The 16,302-nt window shown below is 43.4% G+C and overlaps 1 protein-coding gene across 11 annotated transcripts; it reads right to left on the minus strand.

Annotated features, from left to right (window-relative positions):
• Window positions 1-1,740: 1,740 nt before the first annotated feature.
• Window positions 1,741-12,844, minus strand: LOC108919209 (V-type proton ATPase subunit C 1-A-like). Of its 11 annotated transcripts, XM_018727050.2 has the most exons (15): window positions 12,157-12,319; window positions 11,955-12,009; window positions 10,672-10,759; window positions 10,326-10,459; window positions 9,459-9,526; window positions 8,259-8,344; window positions 7,576-7,670; window positions 7,371-7,462; window positions 6,453-6,551; window positions 5,747-5,815; window positions 4,461-4,553; window positions 4,080-4,173; window positions 3,773-3,870; window positions 3,354-3,480; window positions 1,741-2,376 (listed from the first exon to the last, which is right to left on the minus strand). In XM_018727050.2, exons 3-15 carry the CDS (start codon window positions 10,715-10,717, stop codon window positions 2,281-2,283), a joined length of 1,197 nt encoding a protein of 398 aa, XP_018582566.1. In that variant the 5' UTR covers window positions 10,718-10,759; window positions 11,955-12,009; window positions 12,157-12,319; the 3' UTR covers window positions 1,741-2,280. The 11 variants fall into 11 exon arrangements, with proteins under 11 accessions (XP_018582566.1, XP_018582565.1, XP_018582562.1 ...); XM_018727049.2 differs by lacking the exons at window positions 11,955-12,009; window positions 12,157-12,319 and adding an exon at window positions 12,635-12,844; XM_018727046.2 differs by lacking the exon at window positions 12,157-12,319 and having other exon boundaries at window positions 11,955-12,139.
• Between the last annotated feature and the right edge of the window lie 3,458 nt (window positions 12,845-16,302).

Below are 16,302 nucleotides of genomic sequence, written 5' to 3' on the forward strand. Positions count from 1 at the left end.
GCTCCAGAGCTCACAGATATTTTAGAAAGCAGTACAGTACACTGAAAAGTGTTTGTGTCTTTGAAAATTCGTAGCTCGGGCATTCGCAACAGCAGAGGCCACTGTGTAGTATTACAGCTCAACTGCAGAAAAAGTGCGTGCGCACACACACACACACACACGTCCCAAACGGGGGTCACAGCGAACCGGAGCCTAACCCGGCAACACAGGGCGCAAAGCTGGAGGGAGAGGAGACGCACCCTGGATGGGACACCAGTCCATCACAAGGCACCCCAAGTGGGACTCGAACCCCAGACCCACCGGAGAGCAGGACCGAGCCAAACCCGCTGCACCGCTGCACCCCCCTCTGTAAAAAGTGCTTTGGCACATATTAGGCAATGGCAGCAGGTGGTGTAGTATTGATGTCAGTCCCGCTACAGACTTGACAATTCTGGGTTCAACTCCAACTGTAGTACTTCAGATCAAGGTATCTGTCATGAACTGTTACAGAAAGAACATCCGGCTGTATAAATGAGTAAATCATTCTAAAGTCCATTATCTAACACTGTGAAACACACTGGACTAAGGATTCGGGTAAATAATACTAATAATAAGGTCCAGTAAGAAAGGATGAGAACTTGGGTTAATACCTTGAGTAGGCAAGGAAACAGCAAAGGCCTCCAACCAAAAGTCTGAGATAGAAGACAAATTATTTAAATTTTAAAGGAAAGCGCTCTAACTGTATTGTTACAGCGCATGTATATATATATACATACATATACATACACACACATATACTGTATATGTATGTTACAGATGCAGTAAAGGCCAGTATTCATTAGGACACCAGTGAAAAATGTTTTTAAAGTCTCACCCTTTCCTGTTATTCCTTTTGGTTTAAAATAGAAAGGAGTCAAATGTCAACATAATGTAGCCGTGTTCAACGGTGACTCCAGTGTGTCGCTTGTGTGTAGCGAGGGTACAATACTGTCACACACACACTGGTTTGCTCAGCAAATCCGCAGTCCACACTCACGTCGCAGCTACAGCCTTTCGAGAAATGTTCGCAATAAAGGAGCTCTCCCGTACAGCGGTACCATTATTGAACGTTAATATATCCTTACGCGCATGTCCGAACCACCATAAACCTGTCTTGAGAACAAGCAGTCACAGCAATGCCAACACCACCAGTAGTGTGGAGACCCAAAGCGCTCGTAGAAATAGAATTACAACTAGAAGGGCCGCATGAAATAAAGGAGCAGGAAGTCAAAGTGAGCATTAAGATGACCTATAATGAACGGCATCGATGGGACGAGATCGGACGCAGAGTGACCTGTTAGACATGACGCGTAACAGTTTCCCCCTCCCCAACAAAATTCACTTAAACATAAAAATATGAGGGAACGAGACCCACAAAGAAGCAAACTGAATTTTCTCCCCGTCTCTCATTGGCTTCCTGGTACTCATTTCAGTTAAATTTATTTTACAGAGTGCTCTTCTCACCAAAGTGACACAGAACACAAAGGTTGTGGTAAATGATCCCAAACTACAATTACGAAGAGATAGTTAATAATATTCATTTGTGGATTTAGAACCAGTACCTGCCTCTCAGATGTGACACAAAACAACAATAGTATTGGACAGACAGAAGTGCTGCAGCACAGCAGACTGATCACATTTTTTTGTGACACAAGATACAAAACATGAAATCAAGTGCAAGGTATTATTTTAAATAGTTTTTATTTTTACCATTAATATAGAGCTCGCACATCAAAATATACAGACATTTTAAGATGAGACAAACACATATTGCTTCTTGCATCAGTGAATCACTACAACTGGGATGAACCACACGTAATGACACGAAGGGGTAAAATGACCCGTTCCTCATGCAAATACCACACATCGATGTATTGTTAACGTGGAAAAGCTACAAGCCTCAGCACACAGCACAACACCCGGCGGAATGACTTCAGCCCTCTTCTTTATGGGTTTCGCTGCACTGCAAAAATGGCATGTCTTTGACCAAATACTTGCACATCTCGATCTTTTCTTAAGAAATTGTAAACACAGATTGTATTTTTAAAACGATACACCGATATAAAAAAGGCTCCATTCACCAAGTTCAAATGGGGAGTTTTTTGGAACGAGAACAAGCATGCAAATATGTGCGCGTGAGCATGTTTCAGGATAGGGGTTAGGGTTCACCCACACAGAGAGAAAGTTTAGAAGAAAATCAGGGACGACGTATTTCATCTGAGTTTAGTATTTGTGTTGCAGGAGAAGGGAGAGAAAGCTGCTCTACTTAAAGTCCAGCAGGTTGCAGTCAATCTTGTAGTACACGTATGGGTAGTATTCCTGCTGGTTCAAGTTCAGCCCTGGGATGTCCATGGAAGCCTATGGCCAAAGGATGAGGAGAGAAGAAAAGATGGATCCCAACATGGTACACACTACAAAACACTGCTCCTGTACCTAGGTCTGTGTAAAGAAATGTGCCTGGACATAGTACACAGCATATACTGTACTTACTTCTTGCTGCAGAATATACTGGAAAATATGGATGAAGGTATGAAAACAATGACTGTAGTTACACAAGAGAAAGGATGAATGAACAAGAGTAGGGAAAGGAGGGTACAGGCAGTCCTCAACTCACACCTCAACTTACAATGACGACACTCATGATCGCTGTCTCTCATTATATAAATTTTTATTCCCCGCTGTAATGTGCGCAACATGTAAGGACGATGCTCCATCTGATGCGCGATGGACGCACTGCTACAAGGCACCGTATTTCTTACTGACTCAGTCAGTGCGTCTGTCAACAGCTGCATTCCATTTACAAACACCACTCAAGTTACTTTGTGTTTACAATGGATAGCAAGTGAAAAAGTGATTGTTCTAGTGGTGCAGAAAAGCAGAAGGAAACAGAATTAGAAATGAAAGTGAAAATAATAGTGAAGCAGAAAAATACAGTATAACACTACATTTACACCATTGTTCCATATTAGTATTATTTTAACATGAATGTTAAATTACTGTAGTTTTAAAAACAAAGCCGTGTTATACAATATAGCATTGTTTATGTATCCTTTTTGGTATCAAAGACATTTCCAACACATGGAGAGGTTGTCACAACAGGACCCCGTCATAAATTAAGGGCCACTTGTATTGCTAAAAACAACTTGGAAATGGTAAGCAAACACATAGCGTCTCAAAAAAGTTACACTATTTCTCAATGTGAAAGCATACAAGATGAGACCTTCCTTACCTGTTAATATAAATAAGTAATATTTTTTAATAAGCCATTGCAGCAGCCACGTGATTCGGTACCGGCGGCCACAAAAGAGCAGGGGTGAGGCTGGGCTGGTACTCACATCGATGATGGCGGCAGCACTGCTGTCTAGGTGTTTGTAGAGCTCATACAGCACCTCCCGTAGCTTCTTCATGGTCTTCTTGCTGGGCTGCAGCAACATGGCCTGGAAGTTAACTGGCAGCCCATACCTGTAGGCACACGGGTGGCTAAGCGTCTGCACCAGAGCCAAACTTGGGAGGGAGCCCAACCACAGATCAATCACTCCTTTAGAACATGTTCTCCATATTCTCATCCAACACAACTCCTCATAATTCCAGATTACGGAAAAACAAATGTTCTCTTTTTACAGAAATAATCCAGGCAGAGCTTCTCATTTAAGGCTAGAGCAGCCAGGTCTCCCAAACACTTCAACTTGCAACCTCTTAGTCACAAAGTCACCAGAAATATCGTTAACTGCTCAGTGAGTAACAGTTTCGTCACCTTAAGACGGATTCCACAAAAACGCGAAGGGCTTTTATATGGATCCATGCGATAAAAGCTTCACTGAAGTTGACTTTGAGCCACCGAACCAGCGGTCCCTGTAGGGAGAAGTGAATCAGAACTGTCTTCGTGTTCTTTGCTGAGTTAGAGAAAAATCTGAGCAACTTATTTTACCATAAAACAAATCATTTCAAATTGAACAGGGTTCAAAGTCGTACTTTGTGAACAAATGGTAAAACAAGACGTGGAAGACGGATTCTAGGACAGGCATTAACTCTGCCGAATCTCCTTTCTCCAACATACTTACAAACTGCTTCTTCTTGTCAGTTGAGAGGCGCGTCATTTCCTCCTTGTCAGCTTTCATCTCCTCCTCATTGTACTGGAATTCCCGTATGGTGAACCTGGACCAGCAGAGATTTGCTCAGTGGCTCAGACCTCCCACAGATCCTCAACTGCTGCTCCAGCAAGTCCGTCTCCATGTTTCCCACACTCATGGCCCACACTTGTTAAGTCACCCATCCTCCTCATCATCCTACTGCCAGCATCCACTCTCCTTTCTAATGTATTCGCTCTAGATCTAAGGCCAAGGAAGTCCTTGGCAGAGGAAAAAAAAAAAAAACTGCATTCTCCATTCTGTTAAAGATTCAGAAACGTGAAAGAACTGCAAACTACCATCTTCCAGACTCACTTGTTCTCTCTGGCCTTGTGCCTGAAGTCATCCACAGCCTTTCTGAAGAGGGTCACGGTGAACAGGCCGCTCTCCTGGTCCTCGAAGATTTTGCTATAAAAACAGAGTTTGGAGGAGTGTTAAAGAGCCTAAGATGAGCTGCCAGTCAGGTTTTGGATTTGCACTCATCGGAGACGGTGCAAGAAGCACTGCTCTCGATCATACTGTGCCAACAAGTGGGGCAGCAGAACAAGGCAGCACATTAACAGACACAGCCCGGGGACCTTCAACTCCGTCTGAAGTCTGGCAAAATGATCGTGATGTAAGGCAGTCCCTGCGAGCGACCGCTTCCGAAAGAGGACACCAGCGAACGTCGGCAGGTGAGCGGAAGAGAGCGGTCGCGATGTCTCTCCCTTTTCAGCCTCCTGATCCCGTGGTAAACCAGGTGAAGGACGGAACCAGACACACGGACAAGAGTCACCAAAAATTTCTGTTCAATGCCTGATAACCAGAGCTTTGTTTTTGGCTTTTAACCCCCTTTTACATAGTCTGTTTTGCTGAGTTTATGGGTGGAGATGATCTCTAAACCAGGTTTTTGCTTCATTTCCAGCCGTCCTTGCTTGCATTTGTATGCCACCCCAAATTCCCTCACAATACAGGTGGTCCATGATGTCAGATTCATAATTACAATAGATACCGTTTTCCTTAATACAGAAAAGCATAAGCATTTAACTATAGACAGTCTTCTGCTCCCATTGTCATCTCTTTCGGTATTCATTTACAGGGGAATACAGCTGTGCCAAAGAGAAATTAATCCCCAGATTTCATGGAATTCTTTACTCTGACTTTGAAACAAGAATATCTTAACTTTTGATTTTTTTAATGAAATGCACAAATAAAACAGTTCACTGTGAGTTGTGACAACCTAACACTGACTGCCCAATTCAGTGACATTCCCTCTTCAAAATCAAATCTCTAAAATGCAGTTCTATTAATTTAAGAATTATATTACTGTTATTGTAGCAAGTATGCAATGATATTTTTTTCACTGCAGACTGCAATGTACTAAGAAAAAAAAAAGCGTTAAATATAAATTAGCATCAACTACCATCACTATACCTCTCATATTTCTTTTAAATTTTCATTCATGAAATAAATTTCTCACTATAATAAGAGTACTCTATTAATAAACATGACAAACTAAACCGAATCACACATAATGGATTGTAAAACTAACGTTAATTATTGAGCTGTGCATGATAAAAAAAAAAAAATATTTCGGACACAGTCATTAACAACTTACTCACCGACTAGAACGCGGTACCACCATCTCAGCGAGGGTTTCGTATGTTCTTTCCCAGTCTGCGTAACTTGTCCTGAAACACAAATGAATCTTGATAAGATTTCCATGCGCATCTGGAAGAGAACGGGCAAAACAAAAACACAGATCCAGCCAAGAGACCCCATAAGAGCGAACAGGCACTACCATTTTAGTGCCATTTAAGGAAAACAACATTACTACAGCAGGTGTGGGGATTAACTCATATAATTAACATTATTAAACTTTTTAATTGAAGTACGAATGGAACAAGCAATATTTTCACTATTAGGTTAGTTATTGTTTGATTAACTGCAACTGGGTTTAACACAACCTAAAAATGATTGCAAATCCTCCACTGACACAGTGTCTAAAATGACATGGATCATATGATTGTTTTAATTTAATTTAAAAAAAAAAAACCCAGTCAAGGCTGAGTACTTATGAGCTCAGCTGAAACAAAAACCATCAAACAATGTGGCCTGCATGGTCTAGTGCTCCCCAGCTCTGCCATAAAGTGTTATAAGCCTGGAATTTCAGACAATTCTTCAGAACACCAAACTGATCCAGCAAGATTTAAATGAGAGTAATTAACGCAACGAGGAACTCATACTGAAACAATTAGCTGTGCATACAACGTGTGCTTCGGGTACAGGAGGGGCACCGGCGCTGCTGGAGTCAATATCGGTCCTTACTTTGGCACCACCACCAGCAGCGTGACAAGGTACTCGGAGTCCAGCACAAAGTCTTCTTTCCTCACAATGTCAGCCAAACTCCTGGTCAACAGGCTCCCTCTAGCAAACACACCAGTTTACACAGTTACCATGTAGCTTTACCACATTTCTCACCTTTACATTTATTCATTTAGCTGACACTTTCTTCCAAAGTGACTTACAATGTTGAGCTACTTGCAACTATTTACCCACTTAAGCAGCTGGGTCATTTTACTGGAGCAATGTAGGGTAAATACCCTGCTCAAGGGTACTACAGCTGGAGGTGGGAATCAAACCTGCAACCTTTGGGTCCAAAGGCAGCATCTCTAACCACTGTACTACCAGCTGTCCCTGGTGTAATATCTTTGAGTACTCTTAAAATTAATTCCTTAGCTGACATTTTATTTTTACATGAGGGTAACTTCAGTAGAGTGATTCATGGTAAGTAATTTACCTAAGAGTACTATAGCAGTAGCAGGAGGTAGGGCTTATACAAGTAAGCACCATCAGGTTATTGAGATTGGTCAGTGTGTATCAATAATTCCAAAAGTAATCCCAGAATGTGTGTAAAATAGCATTCCATTCAGTAATTCCAATTTTTATGAACACCATATCTAGATCTCATTTTTACATACCACACCATTGTTAAAGGCACTAATAAAATGTCCCTCTAACACGAATAAAGGCTTTTTGACAGCATGAATTTAGTGCCTTCCGCTGAGTAGCAGATCATAATTTTTGTGTCGGTGTTTTGAAAACTACAAAAATTCAAATAAATTAATCACTGTCTGTTCAAGGAAAAGCATAGCAAATATCCTATTTAAATGAGATGTACACAGTATCTGATATCAGATGCTGCGCAGGATGTCAAGCTCAGGTGCAAGAGGCAGAAGCACTCACACATTCTTCCTCTCCAGATTCTGCAGGTTGCCCTTCAGGTTGTTGTAGGCGGACGCTCGGCCCTTCAGGTCATTGTCTATCTGCGTCACTTGCTGCCCCCCAGGAAGGGAGCAGGGAGGGGTCCATTAGGGCAAGCGAGACAATTTGTGCGCAAACATGTCAAGCAGAGACCTGGTGCAGGACAGCCCCCATGGCGCCTCCTCACCTTGGATATGATCTCCGAGATGTTCTTCAAAGACTGCTTGATGGGATACTTGGCCATGTCCCACTGAAATCTCGTGATGTAGGTTACCAAGTCCACTGGAGTCCAAGGAAGCGCAAGGTTGACTCAGCGTTCAGGTGCCAAGTATCAAATTTGCATAATCATACATACATTTACATTTACTCATTTAACTTAATGCTTTTCTACAAATCAGATTACACTGTTAAGCTACCTGCAATGATCTGCCCATGTAACATGTATGTTACTGTATCATTTCAGGGTAAGGAGCTTGCTGAAAGGTACTACATGGAGGACGTGGGATTCAAACCCGAGTTCTTACAACACAACGTGGTGGTTCCACCCGCTACGCCACCTGCTGCCCCATACATTTGTCAAAATAAAGAAGCTAAGCCAATATACAAATGTTATCATTACAATACAAATCAGAATCCTACAAAAAATATTTGATGAAATTACAAAAATCAAATGAAATAAGTGAATAAAGAAGAAATAATCTGTTATATATTTTTAGCTTTTAAAAAGCTAAAAATATATTGATGTTGATGCCTTTATGACGGACCTCCAATATCAAGGATGATAATGGCAAAATGTCGCCATTTATTTCAAGGCCAATCATTTTTTTTCATTAATATTGACTGTAAAGTAAAGTAACAGAACAGGCTCACCTCCATTGGCCAGCAAGTTTTCCTGCACTTTGTCCCGGCTGTCCTCGAGCACGTCGGCCATGTACTGGGCCACCTTCCTCACCACACTGCAAACAGGTCACAGACACCAGCGAGGGCACGCGGGCGTGCACAAACACACAAACACACCGACCCAGGAGCCTGTTAGACTCAGTGACCAATGGACCATCTATTGAAATCATCAACATCAAATAAGAACATTCTAGAAGACACCATTTAGAGACATGTTTCAGGTGAATTGGTGAAATTTTCCATAGTGATAAATGTGTGAGTGTGGCTACCCTGAGATAAATGGTGTGCAGTCCAGGGGATACCACTGATTATCCTACCATCCTGTGCTTCTTGGACAGACTCCAGACCTCCACAACCCTGACTTGGACAAGCAGTTACCAATGGTGTGAATGAATGAATGAATGAACACACTTTTTATTCTGCAAGGAGTTCACAGCTGGTTTTTGAGAACTTTCAGAACCTCATGAGGCCTCTCAACAAAAGTACAGTGAAGTGCATCATGGGACAAGTGGTTGGTGTTCACCGGCTCTCTCCAACCTCTGTACCAAGAAGCATGAGCCACAACACATTAGCATCACACTGAGCACCCATCCCATCATGCCGCACATGACAAAGTCTCTTCATACCCTGATTCTGGATTCAATCTCAACCAGAAAGCACCGGTTTAAGAAATTAAAACAACAAAAGTTCCAGTAACCACGAGCAGAGCAAAAGAAAAAGAAAAAAAAAGACTCCCACTCTATACAGGAACATCCATTTTCACATCTTCTGCAATAAGCTGTACAGCCACAGTTCTCCATGGAGCAGAAAAGCCGTTGCCGTCACATCTCCCCAAAGATACCTCCCTTTTCACAAAGGGCTCTTCAACTCCCAGCCGCACACAAGACAACAACTCAAATATCACGGAGGGGAGGAACATGACAGCATTACGGTCTGAAAGTGCTATCTCCAGCCTCTCGTCATGCGTCTGTGATATTCCTCGTGCAAACTAAACGAAACAGGAGATTAAAGGTAAGCACTGCAACCGCACTCGACTTCAGAACGTTCCTGAGCCACGGGGGGGTGGACTGACACCATGCGGTGGCCATGCAGCAGACGTACATCTCCACCATGCGTGCTTTCACATGATTAATCACTTTGCATGTCTATTTGCAGCATCTCGCAGTTTACCTCTCGACAAAGGAGTCCAGCTTGGCCAGCTCATCTGACAGTCCCACCAGGACGTCTAGGGTTCCCACCTTTCAGAGAGACCACAGAAGCATGAAAACACATGGAGTCGCTCAAACCCAGCCAGAACTATTGTATCAGCAGTACTGCATCATCTCTGACTGTGACACACCTAACAGCCACACTAGATTAAGTAGGGAGCAGGGGGTGTAGTGGTTAGAGCTGTGGCCTCGCACTCAAAGAAACCAAGTGCAAATCTCACCTCACCTCCTGCTGTAGTGCCCTTGATCAAAGTAGCTACCTTAATTTACCCTGAAAAATTACCTAGCTGTATAAACGGGTAAATAATTGTAAACTGCTCTGGACAAAATCAGATAAACACATATAAATTAAATATAGCAGTGGTAGAGTCACTGTAACACTTTGTTGTGAATTCATTCACGTCCTCCAACGTTACGAGTCACCGATGACACCTGAGAAACAAACTGCTCGAATAACAGCGTTCGTTTTGTTGAAACCCTGTCATGTATTGCAGAGCTCACACTGCAGGACATGATTACACTCAACCTTAAACATGGGCCACAAGGGCCATGGGTCACATCTCACTGTGATAAATGTGGGACAGCAAGGCTGGTGACTACCGGGGTAAACTGGAGTGACAACACAGATAGAGACCATCAGGTGACGTGATCTTTCAAACAATTTTTTATTATTATTATTATTAATCCATTTAGCTGATGCTTTTCTCCAAATCAACTTAGAATGTGAGATGTGTATACTAATTCACTTAAAATTTATTTCCCCGGACTTGGACAACTGGGTCATTTTGCCTCCATTAGAGTCTTGGAGCTTAGGACTGAACAAGCTCACCTTCAAATCAGGAATGTTAAACTTGTGGTTGGTGGAAAGGTTGTTGTTCCGCGTGGTGGCAACCATCATCTTGTCCCAAGTCTGCTGGCAGGTCTTCTCCCCGGGCGCCGATATCAACCAGAACTCCGTCATGGCTGTAGGCAGCAGGTGGGCCGAGAGGAAAGGTCCGGAAACCTCATAAGAAATACAAAGCGCTCACTTTCTAGAAGCTCTCTTCTAGAGAATCCAAGGGGGGTACCTTTCTTCCACTAGAAAAATTAACACTTTATCTGCATGATAATTCAAATAATTTCTGGAATCTTCTGAAACTTCTCAGTGCTACGTGATCATGCCTGTGAACTGCAACCTTTCGCCCCTGTTGTACGTCTGTAGATGTGTCTGCAGTCTCTCATCGTCCTCTTTCTGTCTCTACGCTGCCGTGACCCACTGCTGTTCTGTCGTCAATAAAAAGAAGAAAGAGGTACCCAAACAGTGAACTCAGCAGGGGTCTGAACCTTACCAAGGTGTACCGTTACAGAAAGCCCTCAGTCCTCGCTTAAAAATATATACACACACACATTGACTGAAACCGCTTATCCCAAGCGGGGTCGCAGCGAACCGGAGCTTAACCCGGCAACAGAGGGTGCAAGGCTGGAGGGCGAGGGGACACACCCTGGACGGGACGCCAGTCCATCGCAAGGCACCCCAAGCAGGACTCGAACCCCAGACCTGAGCAGGACCTGAGCAAACCCACTGCACCACCACGCCCCCCTACATATATATATATGTATATATATATATATTATAATATATATTTAAAAAATTCTAGTTCTGTTTCTGTGCTGCATCTTAACACACTGACAGAGGTGTGTGTGCTATAGTACAGGTCACAAGTTAACTAAATAACCAAGCCTAACATGAGCCCCTGATGACTTGACACCACCAACGAGAGGGGCAGCAACAGGGGTGGTGATTACAGCCATTGCCTCTGCACTCGGAGGTCATGGGTTCAAATCCCACATCCTACCGCGGTACCCTTGAGCAAAGTACTTACCCTGAATTGCTCCAGTAAAAAGTTACCCAGTTGTATAAAGGGGTAAATCACTGACAGTAGCTTAATAACATAAGTCACTTTGGAGAAACGTTGTCAGCTTGCATTTATTCATGTAGCTGATGCTTTTCTTCAAAGCGACTTACAGTGTTAAGGTTACAATTATTTACCCTTTTGTACAGCTGGTAGCTTTTAGTGGAGCAATTCAGGGTAAGTACCTTGCTGAAGGGTGTGGTAGCGTGGCAGGTTTGATCGGTGCCTTACTGTGCGGCGGATCTGGGGTTCGAGTCCTGCTTGGAGTGCGTAGCGCTTCCGTCCTTCTCCCCTGCGCGTGCCTCCCTCGACACGCGGAAGAAGGACCTGGCAACCCACTCCCGTTCCTCCCTCGAGAACCACGCGGGCGGACGCTGCGAGTCAGGTTCGACTCGGCGGCACCGATGACGACGGCTGGAGGCGAGACTCGAACCTGCACGCTTCGGGGTCCAAAGGCAGCAGCTGTAACCACTATGAGCTGTCCCCAACATAAGCTACTTTACAATTATTTACACCTCAGGCCTCAACGGCACTTCTTCCAGCCTAACGATTCCTCCGTTACTCACCTGATTCAGGAACAGCGCAAGAAGAAAAAAGGGCTGGGACCCCAGACTGAGAGACCTTACAGTACATGTGTCACAACACATTATATTATTACTACTACTAATAATTTAGCTGACACTTTCTCCAAAGCCACGTTCAATGAAATGGTAGTTACGGTGATTTAGCCATACAGCTGGGTATTCTGGAGCAGTTAGGGTAATGTACCTCGCTCAAAACCAGGCAGGTACTGGAGCCTGGTGGGATTAGAACCCAGGTCCTACTGTATCACTTCGGGGTCAGTACCGGCTTGTCTAGGTACTACAGCAGAACTCGCGAGTTGGGACTAAAACCAAGAAGCTCCAGGTAGAAGATCTTTTTTCACTACGGTACGAGTTACACTGGAAAGGGGGGGGGGGGTCGCTTCCTCCGCACTTCACTTCCGCAGTGGGGGGGACGAGTCGCGCGACAGCGACGGTCACGTGCCAGGGGGCACAGACAGATTCCGTGCAGCAGCAGCAGCCTGGCTGGTGCCCGCTGACCTTCCCGGCTTCCGCTGTCAAACTAAGCCTCCTGCTCGTGTGCCATGTTGTAGCAAGTCACGCTGAGACGTGTGAAATAATCATGCCGCGACATAACTCGCTCGCACAGTCAAGTGACTGAACTGACTGACGTCACGCCACGGTGCCCTCGCGGAGGATCTTACCGGCGCGGCGAGAGAGAGGGGCTCGCGCTCGAGTCGAAACAAGCGGGCTGCGACAGGCTGCGAAGGCGGTCTCGGGTTCGCTGCAGTGCAGTGCAGCTCAGTTCAGTTCAGTTCAATTTAATTCATGTCCCAGGCCTGTGGAAAGAGCGGCGCTCAGTCAGCTGACCGCACGCTCAAGAGCCGCACTTCCCCGTGTAAACAAGCGCAATGGAGCCGCTCAGCGCGTTTGCTGCAGCGCCCCCTACAGGGCTGGAGGCCGCGGTGCCGTCCGTGCGGACATTATTATGCAGGGTTATTCGCACAGGACACTTCCAAAGTTCTGCTACTCAGTGACGAAGAATCATATGAAGGTGTCGTCTGAAACTATGTGTAAAGGAAATCTCGCTGTTTGCTTTTTCTTGAAATCTGCTGAAAAAATTCAGAGTAGCTGCCCGGCCGTGGGTGGTGCATATATTATCACACCTTCAGACTTAGTATATTGCTCACAATTATATAAAAAACCAATTAGCTGGCAATTATTACTGTATCATATCAGTTCAAGATGAGTTCCTAGGTTAACGGTACCAAAGTATTACAGATCTAAGTGGAACCTGTATCAGCAGCATTCAGATTATAAAGGCATGTTCTTAACCGCTGTGGTACCGAGTGGCCCGTGTACGCCAACTGAAGTCATGTATGTATGCATGTTGTAATTTTACAACGGCTAATAAATGTTTACCGAATGCAGTGTGGGGACAGTTCTTTTGTCCACAGGTGCTTCATGGCATCTGTCTTCCAACCCTTAGTGAGAAAAGGGAAGGTGGGTAATGTAGTGGTTACAGCTGCTGCCTTAGCCCCCGAAGGTCATAGGTTCAATCCTCCCTGGCTGTAGTACCCTTGAGCAGGGTGCTTACTCTAAGTTACTGCAGTAAAATTACCTTGCTGTGTCATTACTTCAGTGAAAACCCTAAGTTAAATGAATTGATGTAAAACTGTACTTGTGCCATTGTAACTCTTCATTCAGGAGGCAGAAAGCAAATGTTACAGGTGAGGTTGTAGGTCAAGCCCCCATCATCAGTTGACAAATTTAGCCTCAGTTAATCCTGCTGGTTTTTGCCAACCTGAATGAGCCACTGACCTTCTAGATTAACTGGAAAGGTTAAAGACTCTGTCAAGCAGTCTTCCTCTCGCTTTGCTTTGTTACTAATATTTATTGCTCAAAGGTATTCTGCTGGATTCAACACGTGTGTGTGTGTGTGTGTGTGTGTGTGTGTGTGTGTGTGTGTGTGCCGTTGGGTTGGAAGAATTGTCCAGCAAGGCAAACGTGTTATTTATGCAAATGTGAAGCAAATGGTCATAACTGGGACTCTCCTGCAAAATAAACAATTAAATGTGAGAAAAACAAAAAGTAAAGTCAGAGTTTTATTTAAAAATGTATATAAGTAATATAAAAATTAATGGGAAAAAAATGTATACTGTATATGTAATAGGTTTACATGTTTTCAAAGCTCATGCTTTTGTTAAAGTGTGGTTCTTGTTTTTATATGTGTTAGTTGTTTATAACTCTCTTTGGCAAAAAAACACATGGAACGGATTGCAAAGTAAATTGCAGTGAAACATACTGTACGCTGCGGGAGATGGGAAGACAATATGTTCCTTATTTGAAGCTCTCCGTGCCAGCGTACTGTATGTTTCCTTAGGGCCAGTTGTTTGGACAGCATTTTCAAGACAGCAAAATTAAACAGAAAAAAAATGTTCCTTATAACAGAGTACACAGACATTTGGCTTCTAACGATGTTTGTGTCTGGTCTGTGATCAGATTGGTGTTGTTCACTGGATCGGCAAGCCGTTTAAAATATTCAGTGGGTGCTTTTAAAATAAATTTAAAAAGGCTTAGTGACGACCAAGGGGGTGCAGTGGCGCAGTGGCTTTGACTGGGTCCTGCTCTCCGGTGGGTCTGGGGTTTCAGTCCCGCTTGGGGTGCCTTGCGGCGGATTGGCGTCCCGTCCTGGGTGTGTCCCCTCCCCCTCCAGCCTTACGCCCTGTGTTGCCAGGTTATGCTCTGGCTCCCTGCATAAGACAAGTGATTTCAGTGTGTGTGTGTGGTGACAGCTGCAGGCTAAGTATAATAAAAGCATGAGTCTTTCTTCCTCTAATGACAGGCACACACATGTTGCTAGTGAGCATGATGAGGAACAAAGACCTCTTTCTAGAAACCAAACCTTTTTCACCTGGATCTCACTCCTCTTTGTCCAGCTCATATTTATACTACTATTTTGCAAAAAAACTGAGGGTATGAGGGTGAAAAGCCCCAAAAAAAGAAACCTTTCCTTCGGTCACAATTGGCGAGCGAGGAGCTGTTATGACACAAACAGCAGTTATAGTTGTTGTGTAAATTGTTAGTAGAATTATGTGAACTTATTGAATTCCAGTAGAGTGTAACAATCAGTGTGTGCGAGTGCTTTCAGGGTGTGATGTACACTTGTGTAATACCGTCTAACGTCGCCCTTGGCTCACCTGCCATTATGTGGAGTTGATGGAGAAACTGGTATAGTGCACACTGTCTCAACAGCATTTTACCTTTTATTACCGTATTACCGTATTTTGTTTACACACAGCTGGTTGAAAGGAATAAATACAATTGCTTTTTAACTGTTTCAACGCAGCTTTCCTTTTTATTAAACGTTCAGTAATACAAACATTAAGGCAAAGCCAGTAAGACAGGGAATCAAATAATTTTGCTTGAGAAAAGTTTTCTTTGCACGACACCTACTTTAATCATCGTTTTCATTGCTCCATTTAAAATTTAATGTGCCTGTATGTTTCACCAGTGAAACAAGGCCCTGAGCAAAGAAAAGACAGAAAAATCAAAACAATGTTTACAAAACAGTAATATTCATCTGCATGTTCTCATGAAGATAATTCAGAAAACACAAAGTAGCAAATTTCTTTACTACATGCAATTCCACATAAGGACATCAGTTTACAGTATATGGAACGTAATGATTAATAACACCATTAAATATTAGATCAGCATGGCTAATAATCCAGTCTTATGATTCTTTTGGGACCTTTGGTCTTGTCAACTGGGCATTTTATTCCTTAAATGTAGTGTGTGAAATCCATTACCACCAGAAATGTGAGCCGTTTTGTTATAATTAACCCATAATTTGTCTTGTCCAAGGTCACTTACAATGTAAGGTGATCAACTTTACATTGATTTACCAGTTAACACAGCAGCGTACTATTACTTTATCAGTGTAGGGTAACTAGCTTGATCAAGGATCCAATTTTAAAATGCAATGCAAATAACAGTTCTAACTCTGGGCAGCAGGGGGTGCAGTGGTCACAGCCCTTCCCTCTGAACTCAGAGACCGCAGGTTCGATTCCCCCTCCATTGTAATATCTTCAGCAAAATTGCTCCAGTTAAAAAAATGCCCAGCTGTATAAATGGGTAAAACACTAAGTTGCTCTGGAAAAAAAGCATCAGATAAATTAATAAATGTAACACAAATATACTCGGGAAACTAGTTCACCAGTTCCATTCCTTTAGAGTAAATGCTGTTTTGACAGGGCCCACAGAGATTGGTTTTAAAAATAGTTTGTTACTTTTTTGTTTTAGACAACACACTGTGTACATTAACTTATCTAAGGGTTGTATTTGAGAACTAAGCTTTACATAAAAATGC

This window comes from Scleropages formosus, chromosome 23 (assembly GCF_900964775.1).
Source record: "Scleropages formosus chromosome 23, fSclFor1.1, whole genome shotgun sequence".
In the NCBI taxonomy this organism is placed as follows: Eukaryota; Metazoa; Chordata; class Actinopteri; order Osteoglossiformes; family Osteoglossidae; genus Scleropages; species Scleropages formosus.

What these genes read in the sequence shown, in the direction of transcription:
- LOC108919209 (XM_018727046.2), bottom strand. Translation starts at nt 12,035, where the DNA reads ATGTGTTGTGACACATGTACTGTAAGGTCTCTCAGTCTGGGGTCCCAG. An exon ending in CTGGACTCCTTTGTCGAGAG is followed by an intron (nt 8,345 to 9,458) that starts GTAAACTGCGAG and finishes ACCTGTTTGCAG; the next exon opens with TGTGGTGAGGAAGGTGGCCC. An exon ending in TCTCGGAGATCATATCCAAG is followed by an intron (nt 7,463 to 7,575) that starts GTGAGGAGGCGC and finishes CCTGGGGGGCAG; the next exon opens with CAAGTGACGCAGATAGACAA.